The sequence below is a fragment of the Caretta caretta genome, chromosome 7, assembly GCF_965140235.1.
Source record: "Caretta caretta isolate rCarCar2 chromosome 7, rCarCar1.hap1, whole genome shotgun sequence".
NCBI lineage: Eukaryota > Metazoa > Chordata > Testudines > Cheloniidae > Caretta > Caretta caretta.
Genome location: NC_134212.1, coordinates 48,529,553 through 48,551,999, shown reverse-complemented (window position 1 = coordinate 48,551,999; position 22,447 = coordinate 48,529,553). Strand labels below are relative to the sequence as shown.

Sequence of the window (22,447 nt, the reverse complement as noted above, 5' to 3'; positions counted from 1 at the left end):
AAACAACTGGGGAAGTTACTCATGACCTTAGCTGCAGGGTTTTCAGCATGGGGGGGGGAACAGATGGGGATGAGGGGGCAGGAAGATCAATATCAAACGTGACTTAAGACAAGCTGCATGGGGACTGATCCTTGGCATTCTGACCAGAACACAACTTTGGTTGACCAGGGCTGACACAAAGAGCATGACTTGGGCTGCTTTCTGGATGGAACTGATTGTTCATTTCATTTCTCACTACAATGCAGAGAAAATCCCAGAGCGGGAGGCAAGTCCCTGGGTAGCCACCAAGACACCGCATTATGCTCTCAACCATGAAACAATGAGCCTCTGAAAATTGAAGTATTTGTCCTAACCACATCCGTTTCCCTGCCCCTCCCCCAGTCTACACTGCAAGGTCTGTGCAAGGATGTTATAGAACTGAGCACCTAGATAAGGAAGGCACAGACGATGTCACTTCCTGGGCAATTCCCTCCCTGCATGTATGGCCCTGACTGGCATCTGAGCATCAACAGAGACCTTGTAAACTCATTACTGGCAGAGATGGGGTTTATAAAATCCTCCCCAGTAGGATGATGCAGGAAATAAGTGAGGAAGTGGTTTTGTCATCTCTAGGGTGGCTGCTGCAGAGTGTTGCAGAAGGGAGATGAATGAGAACAAGATGGTTAGTGGCTCAACCCATTTACTGGAGAACAAATTGTAGGGGGGGAGGTGGGAGTCCCAGCAGAAGAGGTTCTGAACCCAGTGCGGCTACTGCTGGCCTCTGAGCCCTGGGAGCAGAAAACGTATTTTCCTTAAGGCCCATGGTGCATTCCCAGCAGCAGGTAGTGACAGCAGCAGTCAATGGTTGGTTCCAAACTTGCCAGCTGCCATGGTGGTGCTGCTGCTGCAGAGTGGCGAGATCAGTGCTCACTGCCATGCTGCATGACTGCAGGTGGCACCTGCTCCGAGCAGGATGCCCGGTGACACAAGCTGCTTCTGAGTCACGGGTGACAGCACGGAAAAAGCTGCTTAGCATAAACGGGTCACCGAGGTCAGGAGCAGCCTGTTCTCAAGCAAGGAAGGGTTCAGAAACTAGGAGACAGAATGGGGTATGAGAGAACCAAGGCTCCCAATCTCAGCAAGCAATTTTCCTAGCTGCCTAAAGGGAGGCATCAGTTGTGTCGGCCAGTGGCTGCTGCATCCCGCTGAGCTGAGCACGATCCCATGGTAGTGGATCTGGGCCTACTGTCCTTGGCTGCAAGGCTGGGATCTGGAGCAGCCCATGCACTACTGCAGAATGCAGTTACACAGGAGGCAGGCAGCAGTGGTGCACTGAGCCCAGGTTAGATGAACAAGATGAACAAGGGGTTGTCTGTCTCCAGTTCTAACTGGCGACCCTTTGCTCTTGGATTGCTGGAATGCCTGGGAGAAATAGTCCCTCTTTGGAAGGCTCCGGCTCTGCATTATGGCTGCACTTTCAGGTCCTCTTTTGTTTTCTTCAGGGCATCAGCCATCAGGTTGCACGCTTTCTTGTGCTTCTGCCAGTGCTGCACCTGGCACTCCCTGCAAAGAGAAAGGGGACAGAGGGGCAATGGTAGAAAGGAACACATTGGGAACTGGGTCAGGGGGTTGGTATGCGCTATGAAGGCCTTCAGCTCTCCATGTCTGCTTTAAATAAGGGCCAGCCAGGGACAAAACCTGTTACCATCTACCTGTGGTTCAGTGGTCTGTGTGAAACAGAGTAGGGGTACCTGTTGTAGTGGTCAATTGCCCATAGCCATTGTCACTGACTGGTCCCCTCTGCTAGTCTCAGCAATGAGGCTAAGGAGTCCCAAAGAGGCCAAGGACACTGAATTCCCACCCTGGGTGGTTCCCTCTAGGTATAAGGTGAAGCACATTCACTGAGGAGAATCTCACGCGGCTGCTTTTGTTGTGGATAAACAGGGGACTCTGGGGTCTCAGCCCAGCACCTTCCAGCATCAGCACAAAATTCACTTGGATCTTCATAAAAGGGAACATGGAAAGGCTGCTTCTGCTCCGGCTTGTGACATAACTGACCCCAGTGGAGATTCACTGTGGTGCAAAGACAGCTGACTTCACAGTTCCAGTGATGTTGATCAGAGGGTTAGGGGCTGTGAATTCATGCACTGATTGGAAACTCCATGGCAGTCATGAAGCCCAGGTGCATGGGGTATAACACCCCCCACTCCCATCATGACAGGTGCAGAGACCAGCCAGGGCTGCTAAACCCAGCATCATTCAGGTAACAGTAAGCACCAGCATTGGCATGGCCAGGTCTCACAGCAGGACTCTAGTACCAGCTGCGTGCCCAAGGGAGAGGTGAGATCCCAGCTAAGCCCTGAGGGCAGCAGGGAGCTCTGACAGACCAGACAATGCTAAGCATCATTACCGTTTGCAGTACCACTCGTTCTGGCAGCGAGAGCAGCGCTTTGTTGCCTCCGAGCCGCACAGCCCGCACTTGGGTTTCTCTGGGACGAGAGCCTCAAGCACATCCAGGTTGTATGTCCGCGCCCATCTGGTTGGGGATAGAAAGCAGGCATCAGCACCTAGAGCAGGAGACTCATGATGTGAAAGGTGGTGCCTGTCCTGCACAGGATGGAGCCTTTAGGTCTGACCCCACTATCCCTCCCATCCCACTCTCCAAAGGGACCTCCTGCCACAAGCTAGGATTACTGCATCGCTCAGTATCTCAGTCCTACCCAGGGCAGTGAAACTTACGCTGGCTATTTTCTCTTGTCAAGAAGCCCCTGCTCATTGGGACGATGGCTGTGCTGGGCCTCCTGTAGCTAGCAGCCTCATAGCACAAGAGGAAAATAGGGACTGGCCTTGCAAACGGGCTCTCCTGCAAGAGGGTGCTCAGGGTTGCTCACCATACAGCAGCTGGGATCTTACCGGCATGCCAGGTGTTTCAACTCATCCTCTGAGGGGCTGAACATGTGCTTCACCTGGTGCTTGGCAATCGCCTGCCACTTCCCAGAGTTCTCTCTGACAATGCGGTCCCTGATGACGGGAACCTGTCGGGACAGCAAAAAGGGTGAGAGGAGAGTCCTGTCCCAGCATTATAAGCCTGCCAATATGGGGGCGATTCTGGGGCAGGACATACAGGGGCAGAAACAATGCCTGGGGTCAGTGTAGCTCAGGCAGGCGATAAGCACGGACTTGTATGAGAGCAGGAAGCAGGGATGAAGGCTGTATGTGGGATGAAGGCTGTATGTGGGATGAAGGAAGAGGTGACCAATGTGTGTGTGTACATGTGTGTGTAGGGAGCTAAAAGAAGATGTGACAGAGCTGTTTGTACACACACATTTGCACACAGGACAATGGGCAGCGGGTATCATAGGCTGGGGGAAGCTGTGCCTCCCCAAACAGCCTGGCGTGGCCCTGCCCACGCTCCACCCCCAGACCTCCTCCTGCCTGCTTCTAGTTCCCCTTCCCGCTCTTCTGCAGCCGAGTCTGGGATAGGCAAACTGGGTCTGGTGCTCGCAAGGCCCACGGCTGGGGGTGCTGGGGCTGGGGCCACGCGGTGCCGACCGCCCAGCGCTGGGGTTGGGGGTGCTGGGATCACGCCGCCTGCCTGCCCAGCGCTCTGGGGCTGGGGGGCACTGGGGCCAAGCCACTCGCCTGGGGCTGGGGGGGGGCATTCTGGTTGTGCCACCCACCCGGCATTCCGGGGCGGTGGTGCTCCAGCCATGCTGCTTGCCCGGTGTTTTGGGGCTGGGGGTGCTGGGGCCAAGCCACTTGCCCCAGGCTGGGGGTGCTCCAGCCTTGCTGCCTGCCCAGCACTCCAGGGCTGGGGCTGCTGGGGCCGCGCAGGGGGCCTGGCAGCCACGGGGGCAGGGGATGCTCTGGGCTCCAGCAGGGAAGAGGGGGGCAGAAGGGGAGGGGGAGGTGCAGGGCCTCAGGCAGAGGGGGGGAGGCTTGGGGCTAGCCTCCCCCAACAGCTTGTTCACCCACCGCCCATGCGCAGGGGGGAAGGAAGATGACAGATCTCTGTGTATACACACAAGTGTGTGTAAGAGCTGAAGGAAGATGCAACATATCTGTGTGTATACAGGTTGAAGGGAGCTGTACACATATAGATCTGCCAGTTGTGCATGTAGGGGGTGGAGGAAGATGTGGCAGATCTGGAGAAGCAACAGCAGTCTGCTATGAGATGAACCCCTTCTCAGAGTTTATTGAGAAGAGGCCATAGCACGTGCCTCCTAGCTGCATGCCACTGAAGGGAAAGCTCAGCTGTGAACAGCATTTATTCTGGGGAGTGCTTTGATCCCCTGGACCTGCTGCATCTTCCCAGTGCATTTGCCTCCTTAAATTCTCCTAATTTCCTCCCTTCCACCCACACACTCCTTGAATTCCCATGTCAGCCCCAGCCTCCCTTCTCTCCAGGAGGATGGAGGTGATAAGACTTCTTTCAGATTCCTGCACTGACAGAGGTGATAAGGGCTAAGTGAAACAAAGCTATGCCTCCCTCTAATCCTTGGGAGTGAGAGCAGCAGCAGGGCTTGAATTCCAGTAACATGAAGCACTCTCACCAAGCTTGGGGGGGTGGGGATGGGGGACAGGGACAGGCCCAGACTGGACCTGAACCCAGCACTCCAGAATCTCTTGGCTGATTTGATCTTTCTCCCTGAACTGAGAACTTTTTCCACTCATCATTTCTCTGAACAGATTTCAGAGGAACAGCCGTGTTAGTCTGTATTCGCAAAAAGAAAAGGAGTACTTGTGGCACCTTACAGACTAACCAATTTATTTGAGCATGAGCTTTCGTGAGCTCACGAAAGCTCATGCTCAAATAAATTGGTTAGTCTCTAAGGTGCCACAAGTACTCCTTTTCTTTCTCTGAACAGAAACACCCTCAAGAGCCTTTCAGTGCAAAAGAGCAAATGCCAGCCAAGAACAGAGCATGGAGCTCAGACTCCAGAAGAAAAGCTGCTGTTTCAAAGGAAAAGGAGTACTTGTGGCACCTTAAAGACTAACCAATTTATCTGAGCATAAGCTTTCGTGAGCTACAGCTCACTTCATTGGATGCATTCAGTGGAAAATAAAGTGAGGAGATTTACATACACACAGAACATGAAAAAATGGGTGTTATCATACACACTGTAAGGAGAGTAATCACTTAAGATGAGCTATTACCAGCAGGAGAGTGGGGGGGGGACGGGGAAGAAAACCTTTTGTAGTGATAATCAAGGTGGGCCATTTCCAGCAGTTAACAAGAACGTCTGAGGAACAGTGGGGGTGGGGGGGAGAATAAACAAGGAGAAATAGTTTTACTTTGTGTAAGACTCAATTTGCAAATTGGATACAATTAACTTAGGCTTGAATAGAGACTGGGAATGGTTGAGTCATTACACAAAGTAAAACTATTTCCTTTTCTTTTTGCGAATACAGACTAACAGGGCTGCTACTCTGAAACCTGTTTCAAAGGAGCTGTCATCCCTGCAGAATAAAACAGCCAAGCAGAGATGGTGAGAGAAGGACTGCTCTCTGAGAAGCAACCAGTGGAAAAAGCCTTTTTCATCATCGCTTGGCACAGTGACAGTGGGTGAGTTCATTGGACAGGATGCGTGATCAGCATGTGTGACTGCAGCTGGCTTCGCCCAACCCACTCAAGATGCTGAATTCCAATTACATGCATGAGGCTAGTGATGCAAGCTGAAAAGGAGATTGACGAGATTAGAACGGCAGCACATTGAAAGGCCACACAAAACCCTCCAGAGCGATAGCTGCCAGCCTCTGCATTGCTAACTCACTCTGGGCTTGCCAGATGTGGGAGCGGAGAGTGACATCCTACCTACCTCCACTCCATCCTTACCAAAATCATCATCATCCCTTGGCCCTTGGTTTATTGCACACCTTCCTCCTCTTCAGCCTCCCAGCTCTCTGGACTCCAGCCAGTGAAGAATGATACTGGCACACATAAAGAGGTGTGGCTACAGCATCCGTCCTCAATCTAATCAAGGTCCAGGTCAAAACTGCCCTCTGTTATTAAACCCCTTGCGCCAACTTTAAGTGCAATGTCTCTCTCCCTTTTCCCCGTCCCATTCCTCCACTCAGCACTCCTCTGACCCTCCACAAAGTTGCCACTCTGGGTATAAGAGCCTTCTCGTCTGGAGCGCCTGCCATCTGGAAGAGTCTCCACTTTCCCATCTCTTTGCAAATCCCGTCTGAATGCACCTGTCTTCTCCCCATTACATGCCTCTCGGTTTCCTTCTCTCCCTGCTAGCTTTTATGGAACACTTAAATACATTTGAGGATATGCTTCTGTGAAGCAAATTACACAGGCGCATGCTACAAAACCAAGGACCCCATCCCTCACCCCTTACTCAACTCCCAAACTTCCCAGAATTCAAGGAGACTTTAATATTAACACCAAGGCACTTGCAATCAAGTTGCTTGAGTGGCACAACTTTTCTGGCCTTCTCTCTTGGAGTAGAGGGCCAACTGTCCCAGGGCAGGGTGCATAATAAGGAACTCTTCCATGGCTCCTACCATACATGGAAAGGAAATTAAGGGTTCTGGTAAACAAAGAATTAATTGTCACTGTGAGGCAGCTGGTGTCTCCCCCTCCACTCAGACACCTTGCTAAAGAGTCAGTGTAATCATGAGGTTTATAACCCAGTGTCATGTCATTAATTGTTGGCTGCTGCCTTGTTCCCCACTCAGCCCGGCTGCAGCATGAATCAAAGGCTGTCCCACAAAGACGCTACTGGAGCGGAGTGAGCAGGAGTCTGTGTAAGACTCCTATCCAGGTACTGTGAGAAGAACAGGCAGGCACAGTTTGACCCATGGTACCGATATGGCTTCCATTACCATGGTAGCTGTGCACCTCACAATCTACTGTGTGTGTATCCAGACCTCATACACCCCTTTTGGGGGGCAGGGCTATTATCTCCACTGTCCAGATGGGGAACTGAGGCACAGAGAGTCTGAGTGACTCACCCAAGGAGTCTGTGGCAAAGCAAGGATTGAACTCAGTTTTCCCAAGTCCTAGGGTAATGCCGTAACCACTGAGCCATCCTTCCTCTCCATAATATAGAATTCCATCTCAGGGTTCCGGTGATTTTGGCTTTGCTCTCATATCACCATCGCCTGATGCAAGGACAAACTCCCTGCTTCTCAGCTGCCTGTCTAGCCTGTGTGGAAGCAAGCCCCTAAATTGATAGAGCAGAGGACCATTACTAACATGAGGAAGCACTGGATGCCGTTGTAGGGCCAGTAAAAGAAGAGTGCAAAGTACAGGCTCAGTGCCAGGGCATATGCCCTCTCTCATCACAGCACCATGGTCTCCAAGAGGTGGGAATATACTCTGCCTTTGGAAACGGGAGATGGGATTACAGAACGCTACTGAATACGAAATGCAGCAGCCTTGTGCAGCTGGAAAGGAGGAGACAGACTGGCCTTGGGAGACGGATGGTGGTGGAGGTACCTGCTCCAGGATGAGGTCCTTTTTGGGTGGAACAGGCTCTGTCACTACGAGGTGACTCAGAAATCTCTGCATCTCCACCAGATTTGGCAACTGGTCAATGAGGACATCAGTCAGGAATGCACGGAGCTAAATCCAGAGAGGGAGAGAGGAGGGTGAAAGGAGAGAGATCAGAACAAGGCAAAGAAATAATCCACTGGTTAAAAAACAAGCTGCTGGAAAAGTGGCCACGTGGCCACATGCCAGCTCAACAACGCCCCACTGAGCAGAGCACTAACTGCAGAGAAAGAGTGTACAGAAGGGCTAACATCATCAAGGGCTAAAATCATCCGGATTCCATTGCTCAACATCAAGAGCAAAGCTGGGTATTAAGCAGTATCAAAAGCCTGCAGTACCTGGAACTGCAGGAAGTGCTGTGGGTGAGGACTGAGGGGCATTTTCCAGATTGTGTGGGGAGCTCAGGGCTGGAATAGCAGGGGGGGCTGTGTGTTGGGATTGAGGTGCATTGTCAGAGTTGTATGGGAGCCCAGGACTGGAAAAGCGGGAGGGGGGCTGGTGGGCTAGGACTGAGCTGCATTGGCAGAGCTATTTATGGGAAGTTTGTATAGCACGTGCCAGCATGGTGCATGGCTCTAGTGCTCTCAGACTCATCCTTCTACAGGCACTAAATCCATAAATGGCATAACTCTAATTAAAGCAATAAAACAAACCTCTCCACCTCAGCAAGCCACTTGTGAAATTCTCACTAAGGTGGTAGATTGGCGGCCCTATATCTCCACAGAAACTGCCGCAGCAGTCTGAGTTTCTCAACACACCCTGTCAATGGGTCTCAAACCTGGCCTGGAGAGACCATTCTAGGGTGAGTCTAGTCCCCATGGCCCTCTCTGTCCTTGGACTCTGCTGATCAACAAGATGCTAATTCATGCCAGTTGGTGGGGTATTTGCCTCTAAACTTGACTGGCATGAACAAAGAAGCCATCTTGGAACTGATGACATGGTATTTCCCAGCTTGTGATACAGGTTTCAACCAGGAAATGCTCACCTGGCACATTTTTAAAGTGAAGACAAGAGGGTATCTATACCTGCGGGAAGGTCCCTGTGCCTAGGCACCATGCTGGGTATATGTATGACTATGCACACTGAAGTCTTGTACCTTTAGGAGCTGGCTCTTGTTGAAACCATCCAAGTTGTATTTCCGCTGGCATTCTGGGCTCAGGAGGAGGTTATAGAGGGAGAGCCACACCTGTCCATCCAGCTTGGTCATCCTCACGTGGTCTTCAGGAGGCACAACATACCACGCTCCATTCTCAAACTTCTTTAGCTTGCCTGAGACACACAGCCAGTAAGACAGAGGGTGAGACTGAGACACCAGACAAAAGAGGGCCCTGTGGTTAGAGTGCCAGCAGGGACTCAGACCTTGGTTCAATTCTCTTCTCCAGCACAGACTGCCTGTGTGACCCTGGGCAAGTCAATTAGTCTCTCTGCACCTCAGTTTCCCTCTGTAAAGTGGGGCCAATAGCACTTCCCTACCTCACAGAGGTGTGTGAGAATAAACATATTAAAAGATTGTAAGATGCTCAGAGACAGATGATGGGGTCTAGATAAGGATCTAAGAGAGATGAACAGAGCCCATGGTTTTATCATCTGCGCATTCACTCAGGAATAGCAGTGCAGACAATGCTCAGGGCCAGGGTCCTTGTGGGAAGAGAAGAAACAGAAGAACTGATCGTGGGTCTGTGGCAAGAGCAAAAAAAGATGATGTGTAGCTTCTGGGAGCAGCTTGGACTCCTGGAGGAGATCGTGGCTGTGCTTCCCACACTTACCTGGCTTTCCTTGCCATTCCAGGGATGTGTTGTGTAGCTAGTGGTCCTGCCTACATAGGCCTTGCGACTAAATTAACCACCATGCTTATACTTGGCTGTGGCTGAATCCCTGCAATGCAAGTGTGGACTAGCCAGCCTGGTTCTGAACCAGGTTAGCTCTGCCCACACTGAGCTGATCCACTGTATCAGAACCCACTTTAAGGTGGCCTGGAAGCATGCTCGTTAAACAGTTTGGAACTCCATTTTGGATGGGGCCTCAGTGCACACAGCAGGGATGGGAAGAGGACAGTTGCCAGGGAGAAGTGGGCTGATAACCAGGTCTTTCTAAGTAGATCCTGTTGCTGCTCACAGGAGCATGGGATTCTCTGCAGGGCAGGATGGGGTGGGTGAAGGGGGCTCGCAGATACATTAGGGTTGTATTGTGCTCTTTTACTGCACTGGGGACATCAGCTTGGGAACTCTCAGATTTGGATGAGAGACAGCCACAAGCAGGGACCATTTTTGGAAGTGCAGCTCCTCAATCCCAGCCGAGCGGCGTCTGCTCAAGAGCTGAGCCAATGGGCACATACAGTCCCATGCAGGAAGTGATCCCATGTACATGGATGGGAGGGGAGGAAGATGGGAAGGCCAGATGGAAACCCATGTGAAAGATGGAGAGTGAGAACTGAATCTAGAAAGGAGCTTTCAGATATTTCTCACTATATGGGAGCCACCTACCAGATGAAGCTCCAGGTAAAAAGTGCTACCGCCCCATGGATGCACTAAGGTATGAGCGCATGATTCATACCTGCTTCGCAGCGGCTCCATGGACAATGCTCCAGGAGCTCTACCAGGAGGCAGGGCAAGTTGTGAGTGTTCAGCATCCGTGTCAGGGCACTCAATGGCAAACTGTAGAGAAACAAGAGAGGAACTAGTGAAAACACCTATTGTGAGCAGTACAAGATCAATTACAAATGGTCCCAAGGCTCTGGGAGAAGCAAGATGACAAAATAAAATAAATTACAGTCAGACCTGGGGCAAAATCCACACAAGCAGCCATTGAGAACAGCCTGATCCCACACCAGGATCCACACAACCAGTCACCAAGCATAACAGGATCTATACACCAGGGCACTAGTACCAGGGTCCACACAGCCAGTCACCAGGTGAAGCCAGATCCAGCCCCTTGTGCTAGGTTTGATACTTTCAGCTGCTAGGATTGATCTGCAAACCAAATGCCCAGCAAGATTCACTCTGAGGGCCAATCTGCACACTGAGTTCTCAGTGCCAGCTACTGAGAACATGAGGAAGCACACACCAGAGCTGCAGTGCCACGAACTGCACATCCAGCTACTACACACAGCGGGATCCAGACCCCAGGGCACTAGCGCCAGGACTGATGCTCCCAGTCCCTGAGAACAGGCGGACTGACACCCGCAGAACAGTGCAGTGACTTAAACAACCCCACCCCAGTTCCGAGGCTCATCTCTAGATTCTCCTGTGAGCCAGCTGCTTACCTGTCTACCTGATCAGTGATGAAACGGAGCACAGAAAGAGCCCTCAGGGAGATCTCAAACTCCATCATCTCTGCCTGCTTCTGTAATTCCTACGGGGGTGAAAACACAGACTCGTACAAGCACACCAAATATAGGGCTAGATTTTTTTCTGCAGAGTAACAAAGGAGGCAGCATATGAGCTGGCACTCAGTAGCCAAGGACTCATTAGGAAGCCCAAGCCACATAAAGCTGATTCCTTCCCCAAGATCAATGTAAACTGCAGTCACACAAACGCCTTTCAGTGACGGAGAGCTGAATGGTGTAAGCACTCCTGAAGATAGCAGCTAGTCCATGACATGAATGCACCAGGCTCCCCATATGAAGTACACCATAGGCTGCTGCTGGCTGTGTCACATATAGCCAGGTCGCAGTAGGGCAGATCATTTACCCAGTCCTGATGCTGAGCGCTCAAGGCCGGCCCAAGGAAGGAATAACTGCCCTGATCCACCATTTGAGAGATCCTAACATTAGCATGGCCCCACCTCCAGATACCCACCCCCGAATCCCTTCTGTAAACTCCAGCTTCATGATCCCACGTCTGGAGCCTCCCCAGGTTGAGTGGATGGATATAAACTGGCCATCAAGAAGTTTAGGCTTGAAATTAGGCAAAGGCTTCTAACCACCAGAGGAGTAAAGTTCTGGAACAGCATCCCATGAGGAGCAGTGGGGACAAAAACCCTAACTGGCTTCAAGACTGAGCTTGATAAGTTAATGGAGGGGATGGTACAATGAGGCTGCCTACAGTGGCATGTAGCCGATCTGCGACTGCTAGCAGCAAATATCTCCAATGGCGAGTGGTGGGACACTAGATGGAGAGGGCTATGAGTTACTACAGAGAATAATTTCCTGATGTCTGGCTGCTGGATCTTGCCCACATAACTGATCATCATATCTGGGATCAGGAAGGAATTTCCCCCCAGGTCAAATTGGCAGCGACCCGCGGGGGGTTTTGACTTCCTCTGCAGCATGGGTCACTTGCAGGTTTAAACTAGTGTAAATGGTGGATTCTCTGCAACTTGAAGTCTTTAAACCATGATTTGGGGACTTCAGTAATTCAGGCAGAGGTTAGAGGTCTAATAGAGGAGTGGGGAGGGGGCAAGGTTCTGTGGCCTGCAACGTGCAGGCGGTCAGACTAGATGATCATGATGGTTCCTTCGGGCATTCAAGTCTATGAATCTATGAGAGTCTGAGTCCATTGCATTAGGGGAATAGGGAGCTGAGTGATCAGGGCAGAGAGCTAGGTAGGATGACAGAGAATGCTGTGCTCTAAAGCAACTGCAATCCTAGCAATGGATATGACTTCATCTACCATCTCTATGGCCATGACTCACAGATCTACCTCTCCATTCAGGACTTGTCTCCTTGTGTCCAAACTAAACTCTCCACTGGTCTCTCTGACATCTCCATGTTGAGCTTAAGCTGATGGCTGGACACCAACATGACCAAAACAGAGCTCCTGATCTTTCTCACCCCATAAGCCTCCCTCCTTTCTCAGTTACTGTGGACACTGCCACCATCCTCCCTCAGGCCCAAATGCCGGTTGTCATCTTTGACTCAGCTCTTTCTCTAAGTCCTCACATCCAGGCTATGTCTAAACCTTGCTGATTCTTCCTTCCTAACACCTCTAAGATACAACTTTCCCTATCCACCCACACAACCAAAACTTTTGCCCAGACTCTCATCACCTTGCGTCTCGACTATGGCAACATCCTCTTCTGGCCTTGACAAATGCAACCTTGCCCTGCTATGCAGAAGCATTCTGACTGAAAAGATCATTTCTCTAGACCTCACTTTGACCACATCTCCTCTCTTTGAGTTCCTCCACTGGCTCCCCTTTCTCCACTGCAAACGGGAGATCAGACTAGATGATCACAATGGTCCATTCTGGTCTTAGAATCCTCGCAGGATAAGTGGTTTTCAATACTGCAATAGCTAAGACTGTCATTCTCCCTTGGGCCAACTCCAAGGATTAAGAAAAATGCCCAGTGGGGAAACACTTCCCTACTGTTCTCAGGAGTCCCATGACTTCCTCTCCAGCTTTGAAAGATGAGCATAAGTTCCGGCAGGAGGCCAAAGGGTGAATGCAATTCTGGAGACTACTGCTGAGGTTGCTGTGTCTCACTTTAAATCCATTTTACTAGAAGATTCTGATGTCCTGTTTACAGAAAAGAATTTTAAGAACTGAGGGAAAAAAAAAATCCCAGATGCACAATACTGTCTCACACCAAAATGAACTGAAAAAGCAACAAGCGATGGAGCAACAACAATGACACACCCAGACCTGGGAATGCTTCAGGAGGTTGGGTATGACCTTTTTCTCCTTAGGTCATTGGTTCAAAACTGGCCTAAGACTACAGAGACTGAGTTGTTACCATCTCGTGGCCTGTGTGAAATGAGTCTTAGGCCAGTTCCAAGTGGAAACCTAGAGAGATCTCAAAAAAATACCATTGCAATTAACCCTGACTGGTTCCCACACTCCTAGTCTTAGCAGAGAAGTCAAAAACACAATGGTTCATAGAAACTGAACTGCTCTCTTGCTCCTAGAGAGAATCTCATAAAGTCATGGTTGAAGCACACTTGTAGGACAGGGTGGGAAAACTAACACCGTCTCTGCTCATGATGAGCCACCTGTGAGAACAAATCACCAATCAAGAGACCTCCACTAACACCAAATTCATGTAGAGGAATGCCCAAGTAGAGTGGATTTATTCATCAGGTTCTGGATACAAGGGCCTTCATGACTATTACTATGGTCTTTCCCAGTCATGGAAATTTAACTTTCCTCCAAGTACAAGGTCAGACAGACCTGCTGGAAGTTGGAAACTTGCACTTTTAACCCACCTGCATTGATGATGCATTGGTCACATCCTCAGGCAGAAACTTTTCGTGGATTGGAAACTCCGAGTTGGTGCTCTGAGCTGCTAGCAGGGTCAGTTTCCGGTAGCTATAATCAATCAAGTCCAGAATGGTGTCCTCAGCGGATTCACAGATCTCCTACATAACAAGAGGGCAGCAGAGAGCTATTTGAGAGGAGAAGGTATTCCCTTCAGAAAGATCATTTTTCTTCTGATGGCCTTCTGATTAGAAAACACCTCTCCAACTGCACCAATACCTGCAAACCTCAGTATCTCAGGGGACTGATTGAGATCCACCTTATGGCTTCAGGCTGAACATTATAGACATGGGTTGTTTGAGTTGCCTTAATTTCTGTATTTCCACACTCTCAGTTATCTGAGGTTTTATGCTTTATCTTTAAAGTGGCAGAACTGGGACTAGAACTCAGGGGGGCCTTGTCACAGGGTCAGGTCTATGCTCCAGCTTGTCACTAGTCTCCTGGGAGTGACAGCTTTAGCATGCCAGGCTCCAAGGATCCACACAATCCCACAGGGGAAGGTCTGTGACCTCCAAGCCTGGGCCTTTGGCACCAGCGTCCCTTGTCTCTCTCTGTGGCTCCCTGCAGTGAATCCAGCCAAGCCAGAGTCCTATGGGAGGCTGTACTTTAGCCCTTCAGGGTGCAATGCTCTCAGTATTTACAGTGACACAGGCAGCCTTTCAAAAACACGGTAACCATTTATTGGTCACCAGGAACATAGAATATGGAAGTCCTCAGGTTAGCACAGAGAAATGAAGGTTAAAGTATAGTCCATTCTGGTCAGTCCAGAGCCCCAGTCAAATTGTAGTGAATCCCATGCTCATGTTCAGTCTCTCCTCCACAGTCTGACCTCCTTGGTCAGTTTCCAGGTGAGAGTCCTGACTCCTTCCAGAAGCCAGCACTTTATCCCCCCACCTCACACCTTCCAGTCCTTTGTTACGGAGCTGGGGTCTGTGCCCAGATTCCCTGCTGTGAGGTGGGGAAATCCATCTCCCTCTAGGTTGCTGTTTGCTAGGTGTCAATGTCTGGTGCCTGGGCTTTTCACTGTCATCTCAGATTTTCTGTTGATATGGGGTCAGCCTCAGTCAGTCCTTTTTTTAATGACACATTTTTTAATGACCCATTAAACCTGGCTCAGACAGCTAGGTTACACACATCCACATAGCTCTCTTAACCGGCCCTGACAGCAGACTTAGTCCTTCTCCACTCCCCAGGTAGCCAGACAAAATATAGGGGAAACTGAGGCACACATAAGACTCATAAAAATACTACAGAAAACTCCCACTTCATCACAGGTCTGGAATCTACTCCCATGATCTGTCCACCACACCACTTGTCTCCTTATGTGCAAACTTAACTCTCCACTGGTCTCTCTGACATCTCCATGTTGGTGTCCAGCCATCAGCTTAAGCTCAACATGACCAAAACAGAGCTCCTAATCTTTCTCACCCCATAAGCCTCCCTCCCTCCCACCTTTCTCAGTTACTGTGGACACTGCCACCATCCTCCCTCAGGCCCAAATGCCGGTTGTCATCTTTGACTCAGCCCTCTCTCTCTAGGTCCTCACATCCAGGTTATGTCTAAATCTTGTTGATTCTTCCTTCCTAATACCTCTAAGATACAACTTTCCCTATCCACCCACACAACCAAAACTTTTGCCCAGACTCTCATCACCTTGCGTCTCGACTACGGCAACATCCTCTTCTGGCCTTGACAAATGCAACCTTGCCCTGCTATGCAGAAGCATTCTGACTGAAAAGATCATTTCTCTAGACCTCACTTTGACCACATCTCCTCTCTTTGAGTTCCTCCACTGGCTCCCCTTTCTCCACTGCAAACGGGAGATCAGACTAGATGATCACAATGGTCCATTCTGGTCTTAGAATCCTCGCAGGATAAGTGGTTTTCAATACTGCAATAGCTAAGGCTGTCATTCTCCCTTGGGCCAACTCCAACTGCCTCTCTAATTGCAACTTTTGGGAAAGGTTTGCCATGTTTCATATGCATGACCTGAAATCACATCTGGGATTTCCCCATTCTGGGGCCCTTGATTTAACACAGCAGAACTCATCTCTTACCTTGTGAAAAAACACTGTCTCCAGGAGGTTAATAATAGAAGCTTCATGGTGCAGCTGAGGGAATGTGGGGAGACAAAGCAAAGGTCAGAGGAACATCATCTACAGTGCCCATGGTAATATGCATCCAGCCTGTAACTGAGGTAGCCCCCAACACAGGTGCAGCCAAAAGTCCAGCCAATGAGGCAAATGCAACCCATGGAGTCCTTAGCCAGGCTCATCTTGAATACAGATACGTGTCCTGTAGAAACTACAGGTCCTGACTCCCAGCAAGCAATGCTCCATCATCATCTGAGAGCAGGCTGGAGCACTTCAAACTGGGAGCCAGAGTCTGAACCTTTGTATCACTGCAGTCTGCAAGTTTATCATGCAAATGATACTCTCTGGTTCCTGGCAGATGGCCAGTATGGCCCCTCTACTGGAGTAGTTTTCATGGCTTCACTAGAAGAATACTAGTGCACTAAGATACAGGTGTGTCTTTTGCTACTGAGATCAGTCCCACCACCAAAAGGGCCAGTGCAGAGGTTTCACTGAAATTCTTAAAGCAGCAAAGAGCCACCGCTTTCCAGTCACCCTGCGGGTCTCACAAGACATTTTTTGGTGGCCTCAGAGCGTGGACAATTTTTCGGTGGCCGCTCTGACAATTTTTCCTAAAATATTAATTAACTTTAGGAAAAACAAATAAATATGCATATATACATGTCCAAATCATTGTAATTTATTTATGTAGGTTTTTATTGCAGAATCAGTAATAAAAATAATGTAGTTGTTTCTATTCTTTAATAGACCTAAACAGAACAGAATCAAATAATGTGCTTTGCACGTTCCTGTTTTTGTTGTTGTTTCTTTTGCATTTTTGGTTGTTTTGTTTTTTTTTAAGACTTGCTAGCTAGCAAGTCTATGTCTGTGAAAAGTGATATTTGTATGTTGGCAGGGGGAGCGGGGGGCCGCAAAGAAGTGTTAATAATCACTGCCCAGGAGGCTGTGGCTGCACAAAAAGCCCCGGTGGCCGCATGCGACCACGATGGCCGCATTTGAGAAACGCTAACCCAAGAGATCCCACCAGATGACAGGAGCTGTTGCTGTGAAGATGCCTGGAATCCTAAGAGCACATTAGCTGCATTACAGGTAGTGCGGGAGAAAGTTCTACACCTTCCTCTAAAACAGTGGTGGGCAACCTGCGGCCCATCAGGGTAATCCACTGGTGGGTCCCCAGACAATTTGTTTACATTTGCACTATCGCCCGCAGCTCCCAGCAGCTGCGGTTAGTCATTCCCGGCCAATGGAAGCTGTGGGAAGTGGTGGCCAGCACGTCCCTGAGGCCTGTGCAGCTTCCCACAGCTCCCATTGTCTGGGAATGGCAAACCACAGCCACTGGGAGCTGCAGGCAGCTGTGCAAATGTAAACAAACTGTCTGGGGGCCCACCAGCGAATTACCCTGACAGGCTGTGAGTGGCCCGCAGGCCACAGGTTGCCCACCACTGCTTTAAAATATCCATCTTTTGCTGCTATCAGAGCCAGAGTACTGGACTAGATATACTATTAGTGTCTATTGCTATGACAATTCCTAGGAGAGTGTCCCCTGATCCAGCATTAGCTAGTAGCCCTAGTTGAAGTGTCCAGGGCAGATAGGACTGTGGAAGTTCTTAGAATCCAAAGAACTTACTGGACTGTCCTTCCTTCACATACGTGCTGGTTGCAAACAGTGTGGAGTCCTGTCAATCAACAGCATGAACACCTGTGAGCGGTGCTAACTAAAAGGCAATGAAACTCAAAGCAGAAAAGAGGCTGTCTTTTAGAAGCAAGAAATTTGTAGTGCCATGTTAAATGGCCAGAATACCATACACGTTCAGTGCTTGAAAGAAATGTAAAATATCAGCCCTGAGAACTTTTGGTCATCCAAGATTCTATGGCTGTTTCTAAAGGGACAACAGTTACCCCAGTGTCCTGGCCAAAATCTAGGATAGGTGACTACATTCTGCTGGCTGTCAGAATTTCTATTGTAGTTTCAACTGGATAGGAGATCGTTCCTCATTTCCTGTCCTAAACTTAGGTAGTGTTGCTGTGTGTGCTGTTAAACAGCTGCAATGCTCCACCACGGGGGGAGGGGGCAGCATTTCAAAGGTGGGGGGAGTGATCCTTGTGAAAAGAAGTTCTTTGGGATCCTTGAGAAGGCCCTATGTAAATAAGGATAAGTTATTTTATCATTACACCATTGCCTAAAACCTCTTAGAATCACAGAATATCATGACCTCAGGAGTTCATCTAGTCCAACCCCCTGCTCAAAGCAGGACCAATCCCCAATTTTTGACCCAGATCCCTAAATGGCCCCCTCAAGGATTGAGCTCACAACCCTGGGTTTAGCAGGCCAATGCTCAAACCACTGAGCTATCCCTGCCCACCTGTCTTGCCTCTCTAGCCCTCGTGAGCAGTGACTGTCCCACAGAATTTGTGTTTCATAAGAGTTTTGCCTGTGAAAATGACTCACATGCAGCTACCATATTAAAAACCTTAATGGAATATGGACAAGGTGTCTTGTGAAGCATGCCTGTTGAAGCAGACGTACCATGCAGTGCTACTACCCTGCAGGACATTCCAGATCATGGCAATGTACTTGAATACTGTGCAAGTTTGTTCTCCAAGACCTCTCTGAACTCACCACCAAGTAGATGGGAAAGGTGCTTTTTGGCTTGAAATCCTCCAGCTGGCACAGAACAGGGAACACCTTGTGCTTCCAGATCTCCACAGAGATCAATTCCTCGATGAGAGTAGGGATCTGGACAGAAGAATAGACCGTGGAAAGTGAAACCTTTCAGGCAAGAGAAAATGGACAGAGAAGCCTAGTGCCATATGAGTATTTTAGTCCTAGAGGAGAAGATGCTGGGACAAACGGCAGCTCTCCTTGTTGGCAGTTTTGTTGCACTGTTCATCTAGGTACTTTCATGTGCCTCATCATCGTATTATTTGCTTCATCCCATTGACAGTCATTTCTGAAATCATATTTGTCCCCATCTTTCCATTGGATGAGATGGGACAATATATCTGGTGCAGGTAAAGGAGGGAGGCAGAGTTCTGCTAGTCTATTTCCTAATACACCAGCAACATTTCCAAGTGACCAAACTCACCTCCAAGATAAGCTCCACTGACTTCAGAGTTACATCAGAGATAAGCGTAGCCCATGATCTCATGGACAGAAAGACTCACTTTGTTTAGCAACAGTCCCTCTCTGGTGTAACCAAACTTGCATTCAATGTTCAGTTCTGGGGTCCTTTGTACCCAAAATATAGACAAACTGGAGGGAGTACAGAGGACAGCAACAACTATGATTTGGGGGCTGAGGAGGGTTACTGGGAGGAGAGAATAAGAGCCAGAGATGTAACAAATTTAGGCTAGAAAATAAGGCACACATTTTTAACAATGGGCAGAACAATTTATCTAGGGATGTGGTTGATTCTCTGTCTTTGAAGTCTTTAACTCAAGCTTGGCTGTCTCATTCTCAAAAAATATGAGCTAGCTCAACCATGAGATATGGGTTTGATGCAGGAATCACTGGGTGCAACTCTATCGCCTACGTTATTCATAAGGTCAGACGAGATGATGAGAATGGTCCCTTCCGGCCTTAAAATCTATGAATCTATAATGTGGCTAAACGACTGAGGTCCAGCGTCACAGACAGGGCTGATAACATAGTATTGGAAGGGTACAGATGCCAAGTAGGGAGAGAATTTGATTAGGTTGGTACAACAGAGTGTATCTGAACAAAGGAAAATTTGGGCTCCATATCAGGACACATTCCCTGACAGTAAGGTGAATTAGGCTGTGGATGCATCTCCCCAAAGAAAGAGGCAGGAGCCCACTTGGACTAGGCACTGAAGGGGGCAAGGTTGCCTAGGCTTGGTTGGGGGAGAAGGGTGAATGGGGCCCTGCAGAGCTTTCCCTTTTTGTCTCATCCGCTGGATGCTCTCCCCATGGAGGAGGGTGCTCTTACCCCCGAGCTCCCTGCGGCCTGAAGACTGCTCACCTTAGCATAGTTCACCAGCAGCTCAATCAGGAGCTGTTCCTGACCGGCAGAGGCGCTCAGAATCGCCTGTATGTTCAGCTTCTCAATGGCCTCGTGCTGCCGGAGCCATCTAGGGAGCAGGGGAGTCAGTGTCCACATCCCATGGCACACCTGGTACCCCAGCCCCTCTCCATGCCACCTTCCCCACTCAGAGACTAACCCCCAACCCAGGGAGATGCTTGCCCGGCTCTGAGGGACTCATCACATCCCCAAAGAGTTCCCTGGAACTGGAGGGCTTCTTCCTGCAATCAAAGGCCCACTCCCTAGATCCGATGGGGGCTCACCTTTGCCTGAGGATCAACCCCTCAAACCCACTGGGGACTCGCATCTGTCCCCAGTCCACACAAGCCCCCTTGACTCACTCCCCCTCACACCCCATGCCCCTCCTTAGCCCCCAGGCCCTCCACACACACTGCCCCCTCCCCACAAGTCCCCCTGAATCCCCCCGCCCCCCAACTCAACTGGGGACCCCCCTCTTTACATCCCTCCCCCCCCGGGCACGCCACCCCGCCCATCTCTCCTGGGGGCCCCGCTCCACATCCCGCCCCCTTAACTTCCAGGGGACTCTCCCACACCCCGCCCCCACCTCTGCCGGGACCGCGCCCCCAAGCCCCTCTCCCTCTCCCCCCAGCCCGGCTTCGCGGGGGTCGCCCCGTCTCGGACCCCTGGTCCCCGGTGTTCCGCAGCGGGCCGCCCCGCAGCGCCTGCACCAGGGCCTCGGCCTCCCCCGGCAGCAGCAGCGCGGCCGCCTCCGCCATGGCCCCACGCCGTCACCATGGAGACCGACGGGGCGGGCGGGGGGAAAGCGGCCGCGAGAGCAGGGGCCCGCCCGGCACCGCCCCCTCCCCGCCATCCTCTTCCGTCCCATTAGGAGCCCCTGGGCGGCCTGGCCGCCCGCCGCACCAGAGAGCCCCTGCACCATACCCTGGCTCTGCTCCCCCGCCAATGTGCACCAGTCCCTCCGCTCCACTGGAGAGGCCCTGTACTCCTGCACTGCTCCCCCCGAACCGAGTACCAGTGTCCCATTGCCCCAGCAAGGCCCTGTCATGTATCCCGGCACTGCTCCTCCACCAACAGGCACCAGTCCCCCCGCTGCACCAGAGAGACCGTGCCCCCATGCCCCAGCACTGCACCCATGCCACCAGGCACCAGACCCCCCACTGCACCAGGGAGACCGTGCCCCCATGCCCCACCACTGCACCCATGCCACCAGGCCCCAGACCGCCCACTGCACCAGAGAGAGCGTGCCCTGGCGCTGCACCCCCACCAATGGGCACCAGTCCCCCTGCTGCACTGGTCCTCCACCAACAGGAATCAGGGCCACCGCTGCACCAGAGAGGCCCTGTCCCTGTATCCTGGCACTGCTCCCTTGCCAATGTGCACCAGTCCCCTTGCTGCCCTGGAAAGGCCCTGCCCCCATATTGCTCCCACACAAATGGGCACCAGACAATACCAGGGGTGCAGGGTGCTCTTGGGGGAGAGATGAAGAGCAGGCACTGCCTCTTGGTACAGACGCAAGCAATATTTTTAAAGTTCTGGCCCTGTTAGTTTGCAATTTACTGTACATACACACACACGTGCACACACTTCGTGCTGGGTTGTTACACTCTGTTGTGCCTGCCCAGTGAGGGACTGGCCTGGTTCATTTCCCGCTCTGGTTCCCCTGTCCCAGCCCAGGGCTCCTGCATTCGAGGCCCCAACACTGCACAGGAATGTTAGGAACCATTAAAGTACTTGTGTGTTGATTAAAGAATTTGACCATAATTAACAACTGAATCGTGAGCCCCTCCCGATTTTTTGGCTCTCTCCCCAACACAGATAGGCTGGGTGGCTCACTGAGGCGAGTTGGGGGGGTGGAGGTGGCATTCCCTCCCCGAGTCCCTTGGCGTTGCCAGCCTGAGCCACCCCTGGGGCTTTTTGGCCTGGGCAGCTGCCCCCACTCACCCCACCCCAGTTACAGCCCTGTCCTCGGGTAGTTTCAGTCAGCTTCTGGCCCCTTGGGGGGTTGGGTCCTGCTCAGCACTCACCTCACAGTGGCGGCTCCTGCAGCTCCTGCGCTGTGGGGCTGCCTGGGCCTGACTCTACTCCAGGTGCTGCAACCTCTGGGGTTGCAGAACTGCTCAGGTTTGGCCCTGCCCCCTGACTGGACCAGATTTGTGAGAGTGGAGTTGTGGAGTGGGGTTGTGGTGCCATTCACTCAAATTTGGCCTCCCCGGGCTCCTGTTATCATGACGGCTCCAGAGGTTGCAATGCCTGGAGCAAGGAGACAAGCCCAGCCCACAACATGGGACAGGAGTTGCCATGCCACCCTTTGAAGCATTCTCGTGACCCAGTTTTGGGGCCCAACCCACAGGTTGGGAAGCTCTGCATTCGACAATGGAGGGTTAACCATTTCCCCTCCTACACACTGCCCCATAACCAAAGCCAGACTAGTTCTAAGCGATGACCTTTTAGTCCCATTAGAACACCAGCTCCCACCCCCAGTTTCCATCCTCCACGAAGCTGGAAATTCACCAAAACTTCAAAATGCAATTTGAACAGTTTTATTATGATTCACTCACTCAGCCCCCAACCTCCCTTTACCTAACCTGGCTACTCCACTCCTACAGCACCCTCTGCTGCTAGATCCACAGAACAGAAAGAATAGGTGTTTCAT

General features: G+C 50.9%; 1 protein-coding gene across 1 annotated transcript; it reads right to left on the bottom strand.

The window, feature by feature from the left end:
* Positions 1 to 662: 662 nt before the first annotated feature.
* Positions 663 to 20,572, bottom strand: ZMYND10 (zinc finger MYND-type containing 10). Its single transcript, XM_048859326.2, has 12 exons — positions 20,455 to 20,572; positions 19,753 to 19,861; positions 18,391 to 18,507; positions 15,735 to 15,788; positions 13,626 to 13,778; positions 10,746 to 10,834; positions 10,037 to 10,137; positions 8,580 to 8,752; positions 7,430 to 7,555; positions 2,893 to 3,014; positions 2,390 to 2,515; positions 663 to 1,542 (listed from the first exon to the last, which is right to left on the bottom strand). Exons 1-12 carry the CDS (start codon positions 20,547 to 20,549, stop codon positions 1,443 to 1,445), a joined length of 1,365 nt encoding a protein of 454 aa, XP_048715283.1. The 5' UTR covers positions 20,550 to 20,572; the 3' UTR covers positions 663 to 1,442.
* Between the last annotated feature and the right edge of the window lie 1,875 nt (positions 20,573 to 22,447).

Bases quoted from the DNA above. Each gene is read 5' to 3' on its own strand.
- ZMYND10 (XM_048859326.2), bottom strand. From the start codon at position 20,549: ATGGCGGAGGCGGCCGCGCTGCTGCTGCCGGGGGAGGCCGAGGCCCTG. The intron at 10,138-10,745 runs GTAAGCAGCTGG...GTTTCTCTACAG, and splicing joins ATCACTGATCAGGTAGACAG to TTTGCCATTGAGTGCCCTGA. The intron at 1,543-2,389 runs GTAATGATGCTT...TTCTCTTTGCAG, and splicing joins AACGAGTGGTACTGCAAACG to GGAGTGCCAGGTGCAGCACT.